Here is a 16,016-nt window from a genome sequence, read left to right on the forward strand (position 1 = left end):
TTTAATTCTTATTCTCTTTTCTAAAATTAAGAAGTTACTAGAAAAGCTAAAGGAAATTAAGCTGGAGGTAATTATTCCCAAATCTAACTAATGAAGTGGACTTAATGAGGAAAGTTGGCACTGTCCCCCAACAGGGCCGTCTTCCCAAGGCTGCCATGGGCCTTGAGGTGCAAATCTCGCCATAATGCCTTAAAATAATAAACACCAAAYGGGAAAAATAATAGGGAAAAATAAACACCAAAGGAGCGGGAGCGGAGGGCACTGACAGTGTCAGAGTGTGGGTAAAAAATAAAGTCTGCGCAGAGCTAGGTCTTGATTTTCCTCCCAATAAACATAAATAACTAGCAGCATTCTACCGTTCCTAAGCTTGATTTCTCTCACTAAATAAATAAATAGCGGCATTCCTCCTCTGCTCCTAGCTAGACCCGATTTCCCTCRCACTAAACATAAACAAACATAAATAAACACAGAACTGAAGAGCGACGTTTCGCCCTTCCTCCCCTCAAGGGGGCGGAGAACAGGAGCGCAAAGAGGCGCCGCCCCGCCTCGCTGTCGCCTAGCAACGCCTGGCGAGCGGAAGCGGCGGGCCTGGTTTCCGGCGGGGCGGCGGCGGCGGCGGCGGGACGGTTGGCGGCGCCATGACGTCGCTCCGCGCGTTCACCTGCGACGACCTTTTCCGTTTCAACAACATGTGAGCGGCGGCCCCTTCGCCTCGTTCCGCGCCCCCTGCGCCTCCCTCCGTGCCCTCCGGGCGCTCGCGCTCCAKCCCTCCCCCTTCCCGCTCTTGGGGGGCGGCCCTCGGCCTCCCGCACGGCCGTTGCTGCTAAAATGTCACCCCGTTCTTGCTCCCGCAGCAACCTGGACCCGCTCACGGAGACCGTATCCTCCTGCCGCGGGGCGCGGGCGGCCGCGGCGCTCCCCGCTGTCTTCCTTAACCAGGTGCCCCCAGTACGGGATCCCCTTTTACCTGCAGTACCTGGCGCACTGGCCCGAGTACTTCATCGTGGCGGAGGCGCCGGGCGGAGAACTCATGGGTTACAGTGAGTGCGCCGCGAGAAGGCACCCCGCAGAACCCCCAAGCCTTTATTATTTGCTTCTTTGCTTATTTCTACCTGTTCCCGTCCCTTTGCGGTTTTATTTTTGTGGGTTTTTTTTTTTGGGAATGGTGCTGAGAAGGAAATTCATTTATCGCTTGTGAATATGTGCCTATGAGCAGGGATTTGAGTCCTTGCCCTCAGCTGCGATCTAGTGGGATACTGTTTTCATTTAATAATGAAAATTTATTTAACTATTTAACTATGAGTATTTAACTGTATTAAATTTATTTATTTAAGTTTATTTATTTTAAAATTTGAGTAAAAGTTTTGCTTTGGGCTTTTGCTTCATCCTGTAAGAGGAAGCGCTGCATTTGGGCATGGACTGTGTTTTCTTTGTTTGCTTTGGTATATTCATGTTTCTCGGAACTTCTTCTAGGGAGAGCCATTTATTTCTTCTGTAAAACAGGGTAGGTTGGTTGGTCTGTTCTCACGTTTCATGGGCATAAAGGTCTTTGCAGAGATCTGGAAATTAAAGTATTTGCCAGCCTGTAGTTCAAAATATTTGCTGTTGAGAGGCTTTTTTCCTTTCCCTAGTAGTAGCAGGGATTGTGCGCTAGGAACCCTGCATGGAGCAGAGAGTGACCAGCAGAGACCCAGCCCAGAGAGGGCCCCATGGAGAAAGGGGAGGAACTACAAAGAAGCGCCCCCTGCTAAATGATGCCYCCTTTATTTCTTAACTGTATCATCTTCGCATGGCCACAGCTTTGCACTGCCAGGTTGCCAAAGTTTCCCAAGCTCTACTGCCTTAGTGACCTGAAGTCTCCACTAATGGGCATGGTTGGTAGTTCTGCAGTGGTAGGTATGGGGTGTCTGGCCCTCCTTCCCTTCATTGTTTCAATCAGATCCTGAATTCTGTTCAGTGAAAAACTAGGAAGAGTCAACGTTTTTTTGTTGTTGTTGTTGTTTGCTTGGTTTGGTTGGGTGGGTGGGTTTTTTTTTTTTTTTTTTTTGAATGTTGGGATGTTGGGCATTAATTTTGCGGAATGTATTTCTTTTTGGAGGAGCCTGGGAGGAAAAAAATAGTGTAAAGCTTGTGCAGGATGACATTTTTAGTGGAGCCTTGTGCGAGCTGTTTGCCCCATCTACAGTTAGTTGATTTTGATGTTACGCTAACCTTTCAAGATGCACTTGGCAGGATGAGGAATTCAGGAGTTAGGGCCGTTCCATCAGGACCCACCCAGGCAGAGAAGGATTTGGAGGCTGGGTTTCCAGCTCCTTGCTGAGTGGCAGACGAGGCTCTTTCAGCATTTACCACAGTCACCGTGTTGTTTCTGGTTGCTTTGGTTCTGTCCTGGGTAAAGGTGCTCAGCTGTGCGTGGCCCCTTATCCCAGCAGCCCCACTGTGCTCCGTGTGTTACAGTAATGGGTAAAGCAGAAGGCTCCGTGGCCAGGGAGGAATGGCACGGACACGTTACCGCCCTCTCCGTCGCGCCTGAGTTTCGCCGCCTCGGCTTGGCTGCCAAGTTGATGGAACTGCTGGAAGAAATCTCAGAGAAGTGAGTAGCGCATCTGTGTTTAACATCTTACTTAAGTAATCTTTCTCCTATCTAATTCAAGTAATCTTGCTGCAGATTTTTGTTCATGGTTTAGTCATTTATGTGGATACAGACACAGAGTTTTCCACTAAACAGTGTTGTGATTCACTCCCAATTCCCCTGTGGTCAGAGAACAAGAATGATGACTGCAGCTTGGCAGTTTAAAATCCCTTGGTTTCTRCAACTTGTCAGGACAAGTAGGGAGTAGCCCGCTTTTCTTGGTAGGAAAAGCTTCACATATTGTCAGTACTATTTCCTGTAGTGCCCACAAAATCACTGAACAGCAGTYATGGACTTTGTGTGACACTACCAGGCACAGCCCTGGAGAAGTTAAGTGCTTGAGGCAGCATCTTGGCTCACTTCGGCTGTCACACTGATACCTGAGAAAATTAACTTCAGTTCAGCCTGATTACAGGCTACGGGTTATTTTTGGGGAATAGGCTCAGAAGCTCTTCCTTACTTTCTTCTGTTTATTTTTTACAAAGAAAGGGTGGATTTTTCGTGGATCTCTTTGTGAGAGTCTCAAATCAAGTTGCTGTAAATATGTATAAGCAACTAGGCTACAGCGTGTACCGCACTGTGTTGGAGTACTACTCTGCCAGCAATGGAGAGCCCGATGAAGATGCTTATGGTAAGTACCCGGGAASCTTCCTGTGCAGCCAGAAGCAGAACAAGCTGTGCATCTTTGGGTGTGTTTGTTCTCTTTTTTTTTAATGAAACTCTGTTCAGATAGTCTGTTGAGAGTGGAATTTTGGGAGTGTAGGAACATTTTCCCTACTGCAGTGTGTCAGTTAGAAACCTTGATTGTGCAGTATACACCATACTATTGCTGACAAAATAAAACTACCCAGTACAAATAAACTAGTAATTACAAAGATGTGCCAGTCTGTAAGGAGGAATAAAATATAAATGCAGCTACTTAGCCAATTCTCTGTTAACACAAATGAAATACTGGCTTCCTGTTATTCCTGAATTTTAAGCATCCTCCAGCCAGGCTTGTGTGGCCCTGTTGCGCATCATCTCCATTCSTGCAGCCTCTGTTTGATTTGAAGGAGCCCTATGAAATACAGGGGCTACAAGGGACTTCTGGTTTTGTGGCAGATGCTGTAAAGCCCTTTTTAACTTGCTCTTTCCTTTAAGGTCTATTGAATTCTGTGCAGTGTTTGAATTTATAACATTGCTACTGGACTGTTTTTGAGGAGAAATAATCTTACCACAATAGCAAATTTGCTTACTGTGCAAAATTTGCTTTGGGTAATGCCTGTTTTACTGACAGAGCAGATTTGCTTACCATGGCTTTGATAAAGCCTATTTTGTTACAGTAACACTGACTTCTTTTGAAACAGATATGAGAAAAGCTCTTTCCAGAGATTCAGAGAAGAAATCAATTATACCTCTGCCACATCCTGTGAGACCAGAAGATATTGAATAGCTGTAAGCTGTGATTCTCAGGCAGCCCATATGAGTTTCAGGTTTCTTTTCTCTCCTTGCCCTTGAGCTTAAATGGATGTGGAGTCTTAGGCTCAATGCTTCTCCTCTTCCCTCCAAAACTTCAAAATAATATGGAGACATTGGCTTACACTGCTGCCCAGTTCTATGTCCCAGCAKCTTAATGAAAGGTACCAGCATTGTTTACAGTAAATATAAAAAAAAAAAAAAAAATGCAGACAGGAATCAATTTTCATTATTAAGCCTGAGAGTCACAGCTTTGTAATTCTTATTCCTACCTCCTGTTTGAAATGTTAAAATTTGAAATACCTTTTTTTTGAGAAAAAAATAAACCTTGTACAATACAGACAGACGGTGTGATACTGATTTCTATGCCTGTGTCTTTCAGGGGCTAGTTTCAGTTGCATTTAATTTCTAAYGTTGTCCTTCCTAACTAGTTTCTGGGATGAAAACTTACTTTAGTAGGAAACTGAAGAGGTTACAGTTGGCAGTAGGTTTTATTGTAATCAAAACCATCCTTGTGATCAAAATCTGTGCTACAGAATGTATCAGGAATGATTGAAGTAATCTTTCTCATTACAAAAGCAGATCTGGGGTCCTGCCATGTTAATATCCTTAAATCGAGCATTCCTGTGACACTTTCTTGAGAGCCTTAGGAGAGACAGACCTGTGTTTGGAAACAAAGCTGCAAGCACTGCTGCTTTTCTTGCAGTTCTCAGAACACTGACAACAGTGGCAAACTTCTGCACYTGCCTTGCCCTGGCTGTGCTTAAAAAACACAATGTTAAATGGAATCACTTTAAAATTATTTCTTTTTCAAGCCAAAATACATCAATAGTAGTAAAACTCTTCAGTTGCATTTATTCATCCTCCGTGAAAATACTGTACAATACCCTCCCCAAAAAAGGAGGAGGAGAAGTCAATGTTTTAAGGCTGGCTTTCATCAATATCTTTGTCGGGATCTGTCTCYGCAGCTTCGCTCTCCTGTTGCTGCTTCTTCCACAGTTTAGCCATAGCGAGGAGTTTGAGATTGGGCTGGTTGGCAGTGTCTTCGGGGAAAATGTAATCATAGTATTCCTCCCAGCCAGCATCAGACTAGGGGAAAAAAAAAAAGATTTAGGCTGCATCTTAATCTTAGCTCTCAGAATGCACTTTTAACRAGCATAACAGTAAAATGAAAGTAAAATCGGTGTTTGTTAAACCACCACCAAGTGAGCAGGGCTAGCTGGAGCTGTTTGAGACAGTACTGCTTCCACTAAGAGTAAGGAGCACAGGCAAGAGACCTGGTGGATTATAATTTCCTAAAGAAAACTGAGAAGCAGATATTATCTGTATAAAACTACCTGAAACTGTTCTGGTATGTCTGCCAGGGCAGTTGAAAGTAAAACTAGCTTGAGCACTTGGTGTGGCATCAATCTCCCACCCCAACATGCTGAAGAGCAAGGAGCTCAGCAGCACCYGGTTAAGCCAGTACTTTGTTCTTGCTTCTGCACAGTTACAGCAACCATCCCAGCTGGATCTGCTCTGTGTCTAAGGCACCAGCAAAAAGCCACCACAAATCCAAGGCAATTACTTGCATGATTTCTCCATGTTCTTACCCCATCTTCAGCCTGAAGTTTTCTTCTCTTCTTTATTTTCTCAGGCATAAGTTTGTTTATCCTCTCTTTCGTGGTGTCAGTTCCAAACTCCTGTTCAAAGTTTCTCCAGGATTCCAGGAGCATGACTCTCTCCTCCTTCTCCTCACAGTTCCGCATTGCCTTATTGGCCTCTTCATAAACTTGCCGGCATCTTGGCAAATTCTCCTCCTTTCCTGCAGAAAGCTCAAACTGGGCAAAACTGATCCACACCTGTGGGGAAAGTAAAACAAACCCAAGTTGTTTTATTTTTCTTTATAAATAAGTAGGTAACCCTAACCTTCATGTAAACCACTTGGGCAAATTTATTGTAGTTGTTTGGGGTGAAGATAAGTGTTTGATTTTAGTCAAACTTGAGCATCAGACGAGACTGCAAGGAAAAAGTCAGGTGTGTGTAGTTTTTCTTCCCCACTGTTTTTTTTTTTTTTTTTTTTTTCTTGTCATAAAAGTCCAAAGCTGTTCTATAAGAAGAAGGCTGCTTTAGAAAGCTTTTTAGAGCTTTTTTTCTCATAGAAAAAACAGCTGCTGTTAAACACCATTAAGGGTTTTTTTTCCCACCTTTTCATGGCACAGCCCTAAAGTTCACAGCTGATTTGGAAGAGCCACCAAATGAGCATGGCCAAGGATCAGCCACGAGCCCTGACTACAAGGAAGACACAGTCACGTGGGCCGTGCACCTACCTTAACGTGCTGGGTCCGCTGAAGTAGCCTGCGGTACAGGTTTCTTGTGTTCTCATACTCTTCTTGCTCAATTTCAAAATCAATATAGGACTTCCAAAGAACCTGTAAAAGAAAAGTCTCTGCTGCTGCTCACAGCATCWTCAAATGACACTGTATCTGCTACTGAGAAAATGGGGAAAAATATATATTTCATAAAGGCAGAGCATGAGTAAACACAGAATTTGTAGAAATACAGTTMACAACTCTGTATTAATTGACTGTTCTACCTAAGCATTAATGCTAACTAGCTGTTTAGGGATAGAAAAGTATCACTGTAAGTATATTTCTCCCTCTCTATCATGGGTTTTATTGCCCCAACTAACCTGTCAAGAAAGAGGCTAAATTARGGGCTTAGTTTGTCTCTCATCTACGATAAGCATTTCTGTTCAAATATTTATATTTTACCAGCCACTAGGCAATAAATGCCTTCAAATTTCATTACCTCCGACTTCCTCTCTCCCCTTACCTCAGGCATGTCCAGCCGGGGCTGGCCAATAGCCAGCTCATATATTGCACGGGCTCTGTCAATATCCCCCAGAATGGTCTCCAGTTCAGCAAATTTAATCCACGATGTGCAGTTCTCTGGTGCAAACTCCAAGAATTTTTCATACAGCTTTCGGCAACGATCAAATTCTCGCAGTTGTAATTCCAATTCAATATAACCTTTGAAGAGTTTGTTTTTTGGACATTTACCTATGGATGTCCCCTGTTTTGGGGGGGGAGAAGGGRGGAGGAAAAAAGGAACACTCTGAGGTCTTGGAGGAAGGTTTCATACTACCCTCTTTTGTGAACAACCTTTTACTGTTKCAGTATTTGAATTAAAATTCAATTTTGAGAATTTCTCAGGCTGATCAGGACCACTATGAAATATAATCAGTGTTTAGATAGTATGTATCCATAAATAGCAATAGAAACTCTGAGAACAGAAAATTTTCTAAACTTGTTCAATACTCTTAAGTAATATGGATTCCCCATGAATTATGAGTTGAAATCCTGATTCATTAACGAATCACAGAATGGTTTGGGTTGAAAGGGACCTCTAGAGATCATCTAGTCCAGCCCCCCTACTCCAGCAGGGACACCTAGAGCACAAGGYACCCAGTCACATCCAGGTGGGTCTGGAAGATCTGCAGAGGAGACTCCACAACCTCCCTGGGCAGCCTGTGCCAGGGCTCTGTCACCCTCACACTGAAGTTCTTCCTCACAAGCAGATGGAACTGCCTGTGCTTCAACTTATACCCACTACCCCTTGTCCTGTCACTGGCCACCAATGAGAAGAGCTTGGCCCCTTCCTCCCTATATTCATCCTTCAGGTACTTATACATGTTAATCAGATCCCCTCTCAACCTTCTCCAGATTAAACAGGCCCAACTCACTCATTCTCTCCTCATATGAGAGATGTTCCAATCTCTTAATCATCTTTGTTGCCCTCCACTGGATTCTCTCTAGAAGCTCCACGTCCCTCTTGTCCTAGGGAGCCCAAAACTGCCCCCAATACTCCCGGTGCAGCCTCACTAGAGCTGAGCAGAGGGGMAGAATCCCCTCCCACCACCTGCTGGCAACATCCTGCTGSTGCAGCCAGGAGCCCATTTGGCCACAAGGCTCTGCTGCCTCATGGACAACTTGGTGTCAACGAGGACTTCCAGCTCGCAGAGCTGCTTTCCAGCAGGTCAACCCCTAATCTGTACTGATGCCTGGGGTTATTCCTCCCCAGGTGCAGGACCCTGCACTTGTCCTTACGGAACCTCATGAGGTTCCTCTCTGCCCAACTCTCCAGCCTGTCCAGGTCCCTCTGGATGGCAGCACAGCCCTCCGGAGTGTTGGTCACTCCACCCAGCCTGGTATCATCTGTAAACTTACTCAGGGTGCACTCAGTGCCCTTGTCCAGGTCATTGATRAACAAGTTGAACAGCACCRGGCCCAGTACTGACCCCTGGGGGACACCACTGGCCACAGGCCTCCAACTGGACTCCGCCACATTTATCACCATCCTCTGAGCYCTGCCATTCAGCCAGGTCTTAATCTACCTCACTGTCCACTCATCCAGTCCACACTTCAGGGTTTTTCCTAAAAGGATGTTATGGGAGACAGTGTCGAAAGCCTTGCTGAAGCCAAGGTAGACAACATCCACGGCTCTTCCCCTCATCCAGCCAGCCAGTCATCCCATCGTAGAAGGCTATCAGGTTGGTCAAATATGACTTCCCCTTGGTGAATCCATGCTCACTACTCCTGATCACCTTTTCCTTCATATGCCTAGAGATGCTCTCTAGGATGAGCTGCTCCATCACCTTTCCAGAGGTGAGGCTGAGCAGCCTGTAGTTTCCTGGCTCCTCCCTCTTGCCCTTCTTGAAGACTGGAGTGTTGTTGGCTCTCTTCCAGTCCTCCGGCACCTCCTCTGCTCTCCATGACCTCTCAAAGATGATGAAAAGCAGCTGAGCAATAACCCCTGCCATTTCCCTCAGCACTCTTGGGCGCACCCCATCCAGGCCCTTAGATTTATGGGTGACCAGTTTGCCTAAATAAGCCCTAACCCAGTCTTCCTCAGCCAGCAGAAAGTCTTTCTCTCTCCCAGTTCTCTCTCTTTAACCTGGGCTCTGTAAAGAAAGCTCTGTAAGCAGTTAATCCATAATATAAATCTTAGCAAAGAAAAACTGGCTCCTGGCCCACCACTRTTATTTAACAGTGGACAAAGGAATTGCTTGCTAAATTTAGGCCCAGTCCAAAGCATCACAGCTGGTTTGATGGCTGCATCAAAAATCTGCTTTCCAAAACAGGACGTGACATACTAAGAACAAGTCTGTCAAATAAGTAAAACTATTGAAGGAAAAAAAGCTATCAAAAAGTGAAGCCTCAAAGAAACTGAGCAAACTACATTTCCGTATTTCAGCTACTTTAGCAGAGACATCATTTAGGCAATCATTTAAGCAGCTAAAAATCTACAAGTCTAAATCTACAAGCACTAAGCTCATTTGGGTGCTGTTGCTATCCAGATGAGCGTTTTGCCAGCTGAAATGAGAAAGCTGCATTGATTTCCACCAGCAGCTAATTGACCATGTCTCCTGCTACGCTTCTTTATTTTAACCATACATGGCAGCCAACAGTGGTGCCTGCAGACTTCTAGGATGCTTTACTTAAATGGATAAACCAGCAATTCATAAAGAACAATTTAAGATCTCTTAATGCCATTCTCTTGCTGTCATTAGTTAGTTAAGGCAATTATGGAATTAACCCCTTCTTTTACTTACCAAAGCTCTTCTGGCAAGTGGAAGATTTTTCTGTCGTATTTCGAACTGTGCATACAGCAGCCATATTTTGGCAAATGTGAACTGAAGGGGGGAGGGGGGGAAAAAAAAGATGCCTGAATTGGAAGCTTAATAAATGATGCTGCATACATAGACTATACAAATGTTACTGCTACCACAATTTGTTGTGTTTTACTCCAACATTTTCCTGCTGAAACGTTGAGAGTTCTTAACCCAAAAGAGACTTTCTAAGAAAGGACAATTTTCTCCATCATGGATAAAAGTAGTAACGGCCAGCATGGGAAGTATCCCCAAACAAATCAAATGTTTAGCATACTACTATATCAATTAATAGCTAATTATYATTATGGCAGACGACATGATTAATTGTCACGTTAGAAGAGGAAATATATACTGCCTAAGATTTTGTGGCATTCCAGGGCAAAGTTGGTTAATTGTTTCAAAGGCCACGTGGCTTTTGAATTTAATTGCAATTAATTAATTGTAATTAATTACCCTCACTGCCACAGAAGAGAAAGTCAGTCTCAAAGAAGGGCAGCCCTAAAGATGTTTACCAAGATGTTGGCCTGAGGAGAAACAAGCAAGCAAGGAGGAAAAAAAGAAAAAAAAGAAAAAAAAAGAAAAAAAAAAAAAAATGGAGATAAAGTTCTCCCCTATTGCTAATGGCACTAAGCCATCCTCTGCCTGCATACAATTTCAGCTTTTTAAAGTAAACTGGGTAACCCGAATATACCCTTGCATGATGGCTGCACTATGTTGCTTGTACTAGGCAACAAACACCAGTGTGTGGCCTGCTGTCCCCCACTGAGCATGGAATTTGTAGCCATCTAACACCTTAACTGAAGAAAAAGTKGTCCATTTTGGGAGACAAAATGAATGCTGCTGGAAGGAAGTCACTGAAAATCTTCCTTGGGTAAACACCTCCCCTGCTCCCAAGCAGGAGCTTTAGGAAGGTGCCAGTATCATTCGGAGAGASGCACGCACCAGAACCGTGTTCTCTTCACTGCAGTGACTGAGGATAAACCAGGTGGCTTCAGGACTAGCAAGTGGCGAGAGCAGGGAAAGAAAATTCAAGGATTTTGGAGATTCAGGCTAAGACTTGATCCAAACTGCCGAAGAAGCCATACCTTCTTGTGCGGAAGGAGCTCGACACATGCCTGATACACCTGCCTGGTTCGTTCCGGATCCTGCAAGAACAGGCAAGATTCAACTCCTCATTCACTGCTAAGATCCCACTGTGTTTTGAAATATGCAACACTTGCCACATTGAACAGTACTAGAGTATGTTTAAGACCAGATGTTAAGAATCCTGTATACTTAAACATATATGCCTGCTTATTTGTTTGCACCTTCTAAGAGTCAGTGAGAGTAATCTTTTTRCAAGAAAATTTAATACTAAGATTTAGACCACAACTCCCTAAAAATTGTTTTGGGGAAAATTTTTAGTGGACTCTGAACAGCTATACTGTAATATTAAAATTGTGTTAACAAACAGAGAAGAAATACCTACACAATCTCAGAATGTCTGGCTGCTTTATAGAACAACTTCACAAATACTTCTGYTTAATACCAAACCATTTCACAAGTCCAGACAACAGCCTCGAACTGGTAATTCAAACAGAGCTTGAAAGACCTACTTGTGCTTTTATTGATCAGCATATTTCTGGATGACTTTGGGTAAAAGGGAAATACTTTTTCTTTTCCTTCATGTGCAGCATCTAGATCTGCCTTGTTAGGGGAGGGGGAAAAAAAAAACCTCTTAAAGAGCAAATGCTGATTATACAAAACAAGATATATTTAGTTCCCCATTTTCTTCTTTATTTCTTATAAAATGAAAGTATCTGTTGCAGCTACTTAACGTAAGTAAAAAAAAATCTGCAAAGAAAACAATAATGGAATTTGTACTACTTACCTTTGCCTCCAGCTCTTCATATAATGCATAATTAATCCAAAGATAGATGTATCTCTTCCAGTGTCTCTTCTCTTGAAGGGGGGGAACGTTGGCAATGGCTCTCTCATACACTTCTCGCACAGTGTCAGCATCTGCATCACTTTCAACTAACCTCAAATAGTCAAACCACGCATCATAATTATGTGGATTTGCCTTCCAGGAACACAAGAGCAAGGGAATGAGAAAGAAACTTCAATAACTCTGAAGGAAAAAAATCCTGTTCTTTTACACACAGTTTTTATTCAGCCTTTCTCCTTTAAAATGGCTATTGGAATATTAACTGGGAGCCCAGGTAGTGTTCTCCTCCCTCCTTCCAATGAGGGGAATGGATTCAAGTAGGAGAAAACGGATATTGGAAATCAACAACTAGCTGTGCCACTGGTGTTGGCAGCAAGGTTTTGGATTCTATGATCACAGGACTCTGATGACTACCAGCTAGTGGAGGGCAATGGGATCCACCTCACCAAGAAGGGCAGGYGGGTATTTGCCAAAAGACTTGCCAATCTTGTTAGGAGAGCTTTAAACTGAGCAAGAAGCGGAAAGGGGAGTRTCATATGAACTGGGCAATCAATCTCCTACAACCTAAGTCAATGGCCATCCAACAGGCCTATGGTGGTGGGGAAGTATGGCTAGGACGTGATTATAGAGGGTCCGCTTTTACGCCTCCTGGAAAAAGTTCAGGCTCCATTACCTCCCTGAAGCGTTTATACACCAATGCACGAAGCATGGGGAATAAGCAAGACGAGCTGGAGATCTGTGTGCGGTCCCAGCACCACGATCTCATAGGAATCACAGAAACGTGGGATAGCTCAAACAATTGGAGTGCTGTCATGGAGGGCTATGTGCTCTTTAGGAAGGACAGGCTGGGAAGGCGAGGTGGTGGAGTTGCTCTGAATGTGAGAGAGCAACTGGAATGCATGGAGCTCAACCTGGGAGTGGATGATGAGCGGGTGGAGAGCTTGTGGGTAAGGGTTAAAGGGCAGGCCAATGTGGGAGACACTGTGGTGGGTGTCTGCTACAGGTCACCTGACCAGGAGGAGGAGGCGGCTGATGAGGCCTTCTACAGGCAGCTGGAAGTTGCCTCACAGTCACAGGTCCTGGTTCTCATGGGGGACTTTAACTACCCAGACATCAGCTGGAAAGACAGCACACCAAGGCACAAACGGTCCTGGAAGTTTCTACAGTGCGTCGATGACGACTTTTTGACGCAGGTTGTGGAGGAGCCAACAAGGAAAGGTGGGCTGCTGGACCTCATACTAACAAACAGAGAGGGCCTGGTTGAAGATGTGAAGGTGGGGGGCAGCCTTGGCTGCAGTGACCACGAGCTGGTAGAGTTCAGGATCCAACGAGGAGGAGGCAGGGCAGTAAGTAGCCTTGCCACSCTGGACTTCAGGAGGGCCAACTTTAGCCTCTTCAGAGACCTGCTGGAAAAGATCCCATGGGCTAGGGCTCTAGAAGGAAGAGGGGCCCAGGAGAGCTGGTTAGTTTTCAARCGGCATTTCCACCATGCCCAGCAACAGTGCATCCCTRTGCGTAAGAAGTSAGGCAGAGGGGGCAGGAGACCTGCGTGGATGAGCAGRGAGCTCCTGGCAAAACTCCAGCAGAAGGCAATATACAGAATGTGGAAGAAAGGACAGGCCCCTTGGGAGAAATACAGGAGCGTTGTCAGGGAACGCAGGGATGCTACAAGGAAAGCCAAGGCACACTTGGAACTAAATCTGGMAAGGGATGTTAAGAGCAACAAGAAAATTTTTTTCAAATATATTAACAACAAGAGGAAGGTSRGGGAGAATGTGGGTCCACTAGTGAACGGGGTGGGTACCCTGGTTACAGAAAACACGGAGAAAGCAGAGCTGCTGAATGCTGCCTTTGCTTCYGTGTTTGTCAGGGGCAGCCCTCTAGAATCCCAGGCCCTAGGGACTCAAGAAGTGAGCTGRAGAGAGGAAGGCTTGCCCTGGGTAGAGGAAGAGTGGGTCAGAGAGCACCTAAGGAAACTCTACACCCACAAATCCATGGGCCCTGGTGGGGCCCATGATCGCCTTCTATGAAGGAGTGACTAGCTGGATAGATGAGGGCAGAGCAGTTGATGTCATCCATCTGGACTTCAGCAAGGCTTTTGACACCATCCCTCACAGCATCCTCCCGGGCAAGCTCCGAAGGTGTGGGATAGATGAGTGGACGGGGAGGTGGATTAGGAACTGGCTCAGTGGCAGGGTGCAGAGAGTGGTAGTCAGTGGCGTGGAGTCTAGTTGGAGACGTGTAGTTAGCAGTGTCCCCCAGGGGTTGGTCCTCGGTCCGGTCCTGTTCAACTTATTCATTAACGACCTGGATGAAGGGCTGGAGTGCTCCCTCAGCAAGTTTGCTGATGATACCAAACTGGGAGGAGTAGCTGATAGCCCTGAGKGCTGTGCTGCCATCCAGAGGGACCTGGACAGACTGGACAACTGGGCGGTTAGAAACCACATGAAGTTCAACAAGGACATATGCAGGGTCCTGCACTTGGGGAGGAATAACCCCGGATACCAGTACAGATTAGGAGTGGACCTGCTAGAGAGCAGCCCCGCAGAGAGCGACCTCAGCGTCATGGTGGATGACAAGATGACCATGAGGCAGCAACGTGCCCTGGTGGCCAAGAAGGCCAACGGGATCCTGGGGTGCATTAAGAAGAGCGTCTCCAGCAGGTCGAGGGAGGTGATCGTCCCCCTCTACTCAGCCCTGGTGAGGCCACATCTGGAGTACTGCGTCCAGTTCTGGGCTCCCCAGTACAAGAGGGATGTGGAGCTGCTGGAGAGAGTCCAGCACAGGGCTACGAGGATGATCAGGGGCCTGGAACATCTGCCCTATGAGCAAAGGCTGAGGGAGCTGGGCCTGTTCAGCCTGGAGAAGAGCAGGCTGCGGGGGGACCTGATCAGTGTGTATAAATACCTCAAGGGAGGCAGTGAGGAGGAGGTGGCCTCTTTTCAGTGGTGGCCAGCGAYAGKACTAGAGGAAACGGCCACAAGCTGAGGCACCAAAAGTTCCACAGGAACTTGAGGAAACATTACTTGACAGTGAGGGTGACAGAGCCCTGGAACAGGCTGCCCAGGGAGGTTGTGGAGTCTCCTTCTTTGGAGATCTTTAAAACCCGCTTGGACGCAGCCCTGTGCCATGTGCTCTAGGTGACCCTGCGTGAGCAGGGGGTTGGACTAGATGACCTCTGAGGTCCCTGCCAACCTTAAGCATTCTATGATTCTAATGAAAGTTGCCAGTCTCAGGCATAGTAAAAACAGGCTTTTGAGAGGGTGGGTTTTAACTTACTTGTTTTCAATCTAAAAAAAAAAAAAAATACCCACACCACACTGAGTGAAGACTCACCAAACGGTGAGAGGGTAAGGAATGAAAATCTGCAGTGCTCAGCAATTCAATGGATAACAGATAGGGTTGGCATGTTTACTTCCCAAGAAAGAGAAATTTATRCAGAGGAGGACTCCTGTAGAAGCTGCTGTGTTAACAGAAGTGAAATAAGTTACCAGCTGAACTGCATATTGCCCTAGGATGACTGCAAAGAAYAGAGTTCTCCCTGCAACCACAAATTCTGCAGCCACAGTCTATTTAGACTGCAGGGGGAGGGCAGGGGAAGGAAAAAAAAAAAAAAAAAGGCTGTGAAAAGAAGTTAGGTACAATTCTTTCCCCTATAGAGAGAATCATCCCTCCAAAAAGCATAAAGGTAAATAGGGAATTTGGGGCTTAAGGATGGAGGGTAAAACTTAGCCTTTGTGTCATGAGGTGCTCCAGTTGCTGAAGCAGCACCTGTGTGCGAGGAGCCCACAGGATGTTTCCAATACATACCTTCACCTCCTCTTCATATTGGAATCTCCTCTTGCTGACAATGATGTCCTCAATTCCCCTTCTATCACCAAACTTCTTCTCAAAGATGGTATAATTCTTGAAKAGGTTTTGTGCTGCCTGTTTTGGAATTCTATCCAAGGCATATTTGTAGATCACTCTTACTCTTTCAAACTGAAAATGTTAAATGCCACTTGAATTAGATTTGCAAAACAAATTATTTCCCCTTCCAAAATCTGTGCTTTAATTTTTCAGTGAGGTTTTGTTAATATCTAATGTAAGCCAACATTTTAGGACATGATTAACAGAACTCCCCAAAAAATAAAATTAGGAGGAAAATAATYTACAACGGCTATCACCATCTCACTCGTTTGGTTTAGGATGCTTAAAAGTTAATTTGAAAAGTTTGTGGCGTGTGGTTTTCGCTTTCACAGAATGTTTTCATTTGCTTAATGTCCCAGGTACATCCAAGATGGCATCTGGGAAAAACATGGCTAATTCAGTTTGTTTTGTTTTTTTTTTTTCTTTTTTTTTTTGGTTAT

The 16,016-nt window shown here is 45.1% G+C and overlaps 2 protein-coding genes across 2 annotated transcripts in view; one reads left to right on the top strand and one right to left on the bottom strand.

Annotated features, from left to right (window-relative positions):
* The first annotated feature begins 622 nt into the window (after positions 1–622).
* Positions 623–4,391, top strand: NAA20 (N(alpha)-acetyltransferase 20, NatB catalytic subunit). Its single transcript, XM_026039238.1, has 6 exons — positions 623–691; positions 855–879; positions 950–1,040; positions 2,458–2,593; positions 3,118–3,263; positions 3,979–4,391. Exons 1-6 carry the CDS (start codon positions 639–641, stop codon positions 4,062–4,064), a joined length of 537 nt encoding a protein of 178 aa, XP_025895023.1. The 5' UTR covers positions 623–638; the 3' UTR covers positions 4,065–4,391.
* Positions 4,392–4,425: 34 nt separating this feature from the next.
* The window catches only part of CRNKL1 (crooked neck pre-mRNA splicing factor 1), a 15,025-nt gene continuing 3,434 nt past the window's right edge, over positions 4,426–16,016 (bottom strand). The window contains exons 7-14 of the mRNA XM_026039235.1: positions 15,478–15,648; positions 11,611–11,802; positions 10,826–10,885; positions 9,681–9,761; positions 6,902–7,141; positions 6,397–6,498; positions 5,680–5,928; positions 4,426–5,176 (exon numbers count right to left, since the gene is read on the bottom strand). Of these exons, the coding sequence (XP_025895020.1) occupies positions 5,009–5,176; positions 5,680–5,928; positions 6,397–6,498; positions 6,902–7,141; positions 9,681–9,761; positions 10,826–10,885; positions 11,611–11,802; positions 15,478–15,648 (1,263 nt within the window). The 3' untranslated portion in view covers positions 4,426–5,008. The remainder of the gene's footprint in view (positions 5,177–5,679; positions 5,929–6,396; positions 6,499–6,901; positions 7,142–9,680; positions 9,762–10,825; positions 10,886–11,610; positions 11,803–15,477; positions 15,649–16,016) is intronic.

Source organism: Nothoprocta perdicaria, unplaced genomic scaffold (assembly GCF_003342845.1).
Source record: "Nothoprocta perdicaria isolate Ctin4 unplaced genomic scaffold, notPer1 scaffold_224, whole genome shotgun sequence".
NCBI classification, from domain to species: domain Eukaryota; kingdom Metazoa; phylum Chordata; class Aves; order Tinamiformes; family Tinamidae; genus Nothoprocta; species Nothoprocta perdicaria.

What these genes read in the sequence shown, in the direction of transcription:
- NAA20 (XM_026039238.1), top strand. Translation starts at nt 639, where the DNA reads ATGACGTCGCTCCGCGCGTTCACCTGCGACGACCTTTTCCGTTTCAAC. An exon ending in TGGACCCGCTCACGGAGACC is followed by an intron (nt 880 to 949) that starts GTATCCTCCTGC and finishes AGGTGCCCCCAG; the next exon opens with TACGGGATCCCCTTTTACCT. An exon ending in CTGGAAGAAATCTCAGAGAA is followed by an intron (nt 2,594 to 3,117) that starts GTGAGTAGCGCA and finishes TTTTTTACAAAG; the next exon opens with AAAGGGTGGATTTTTCGTGG.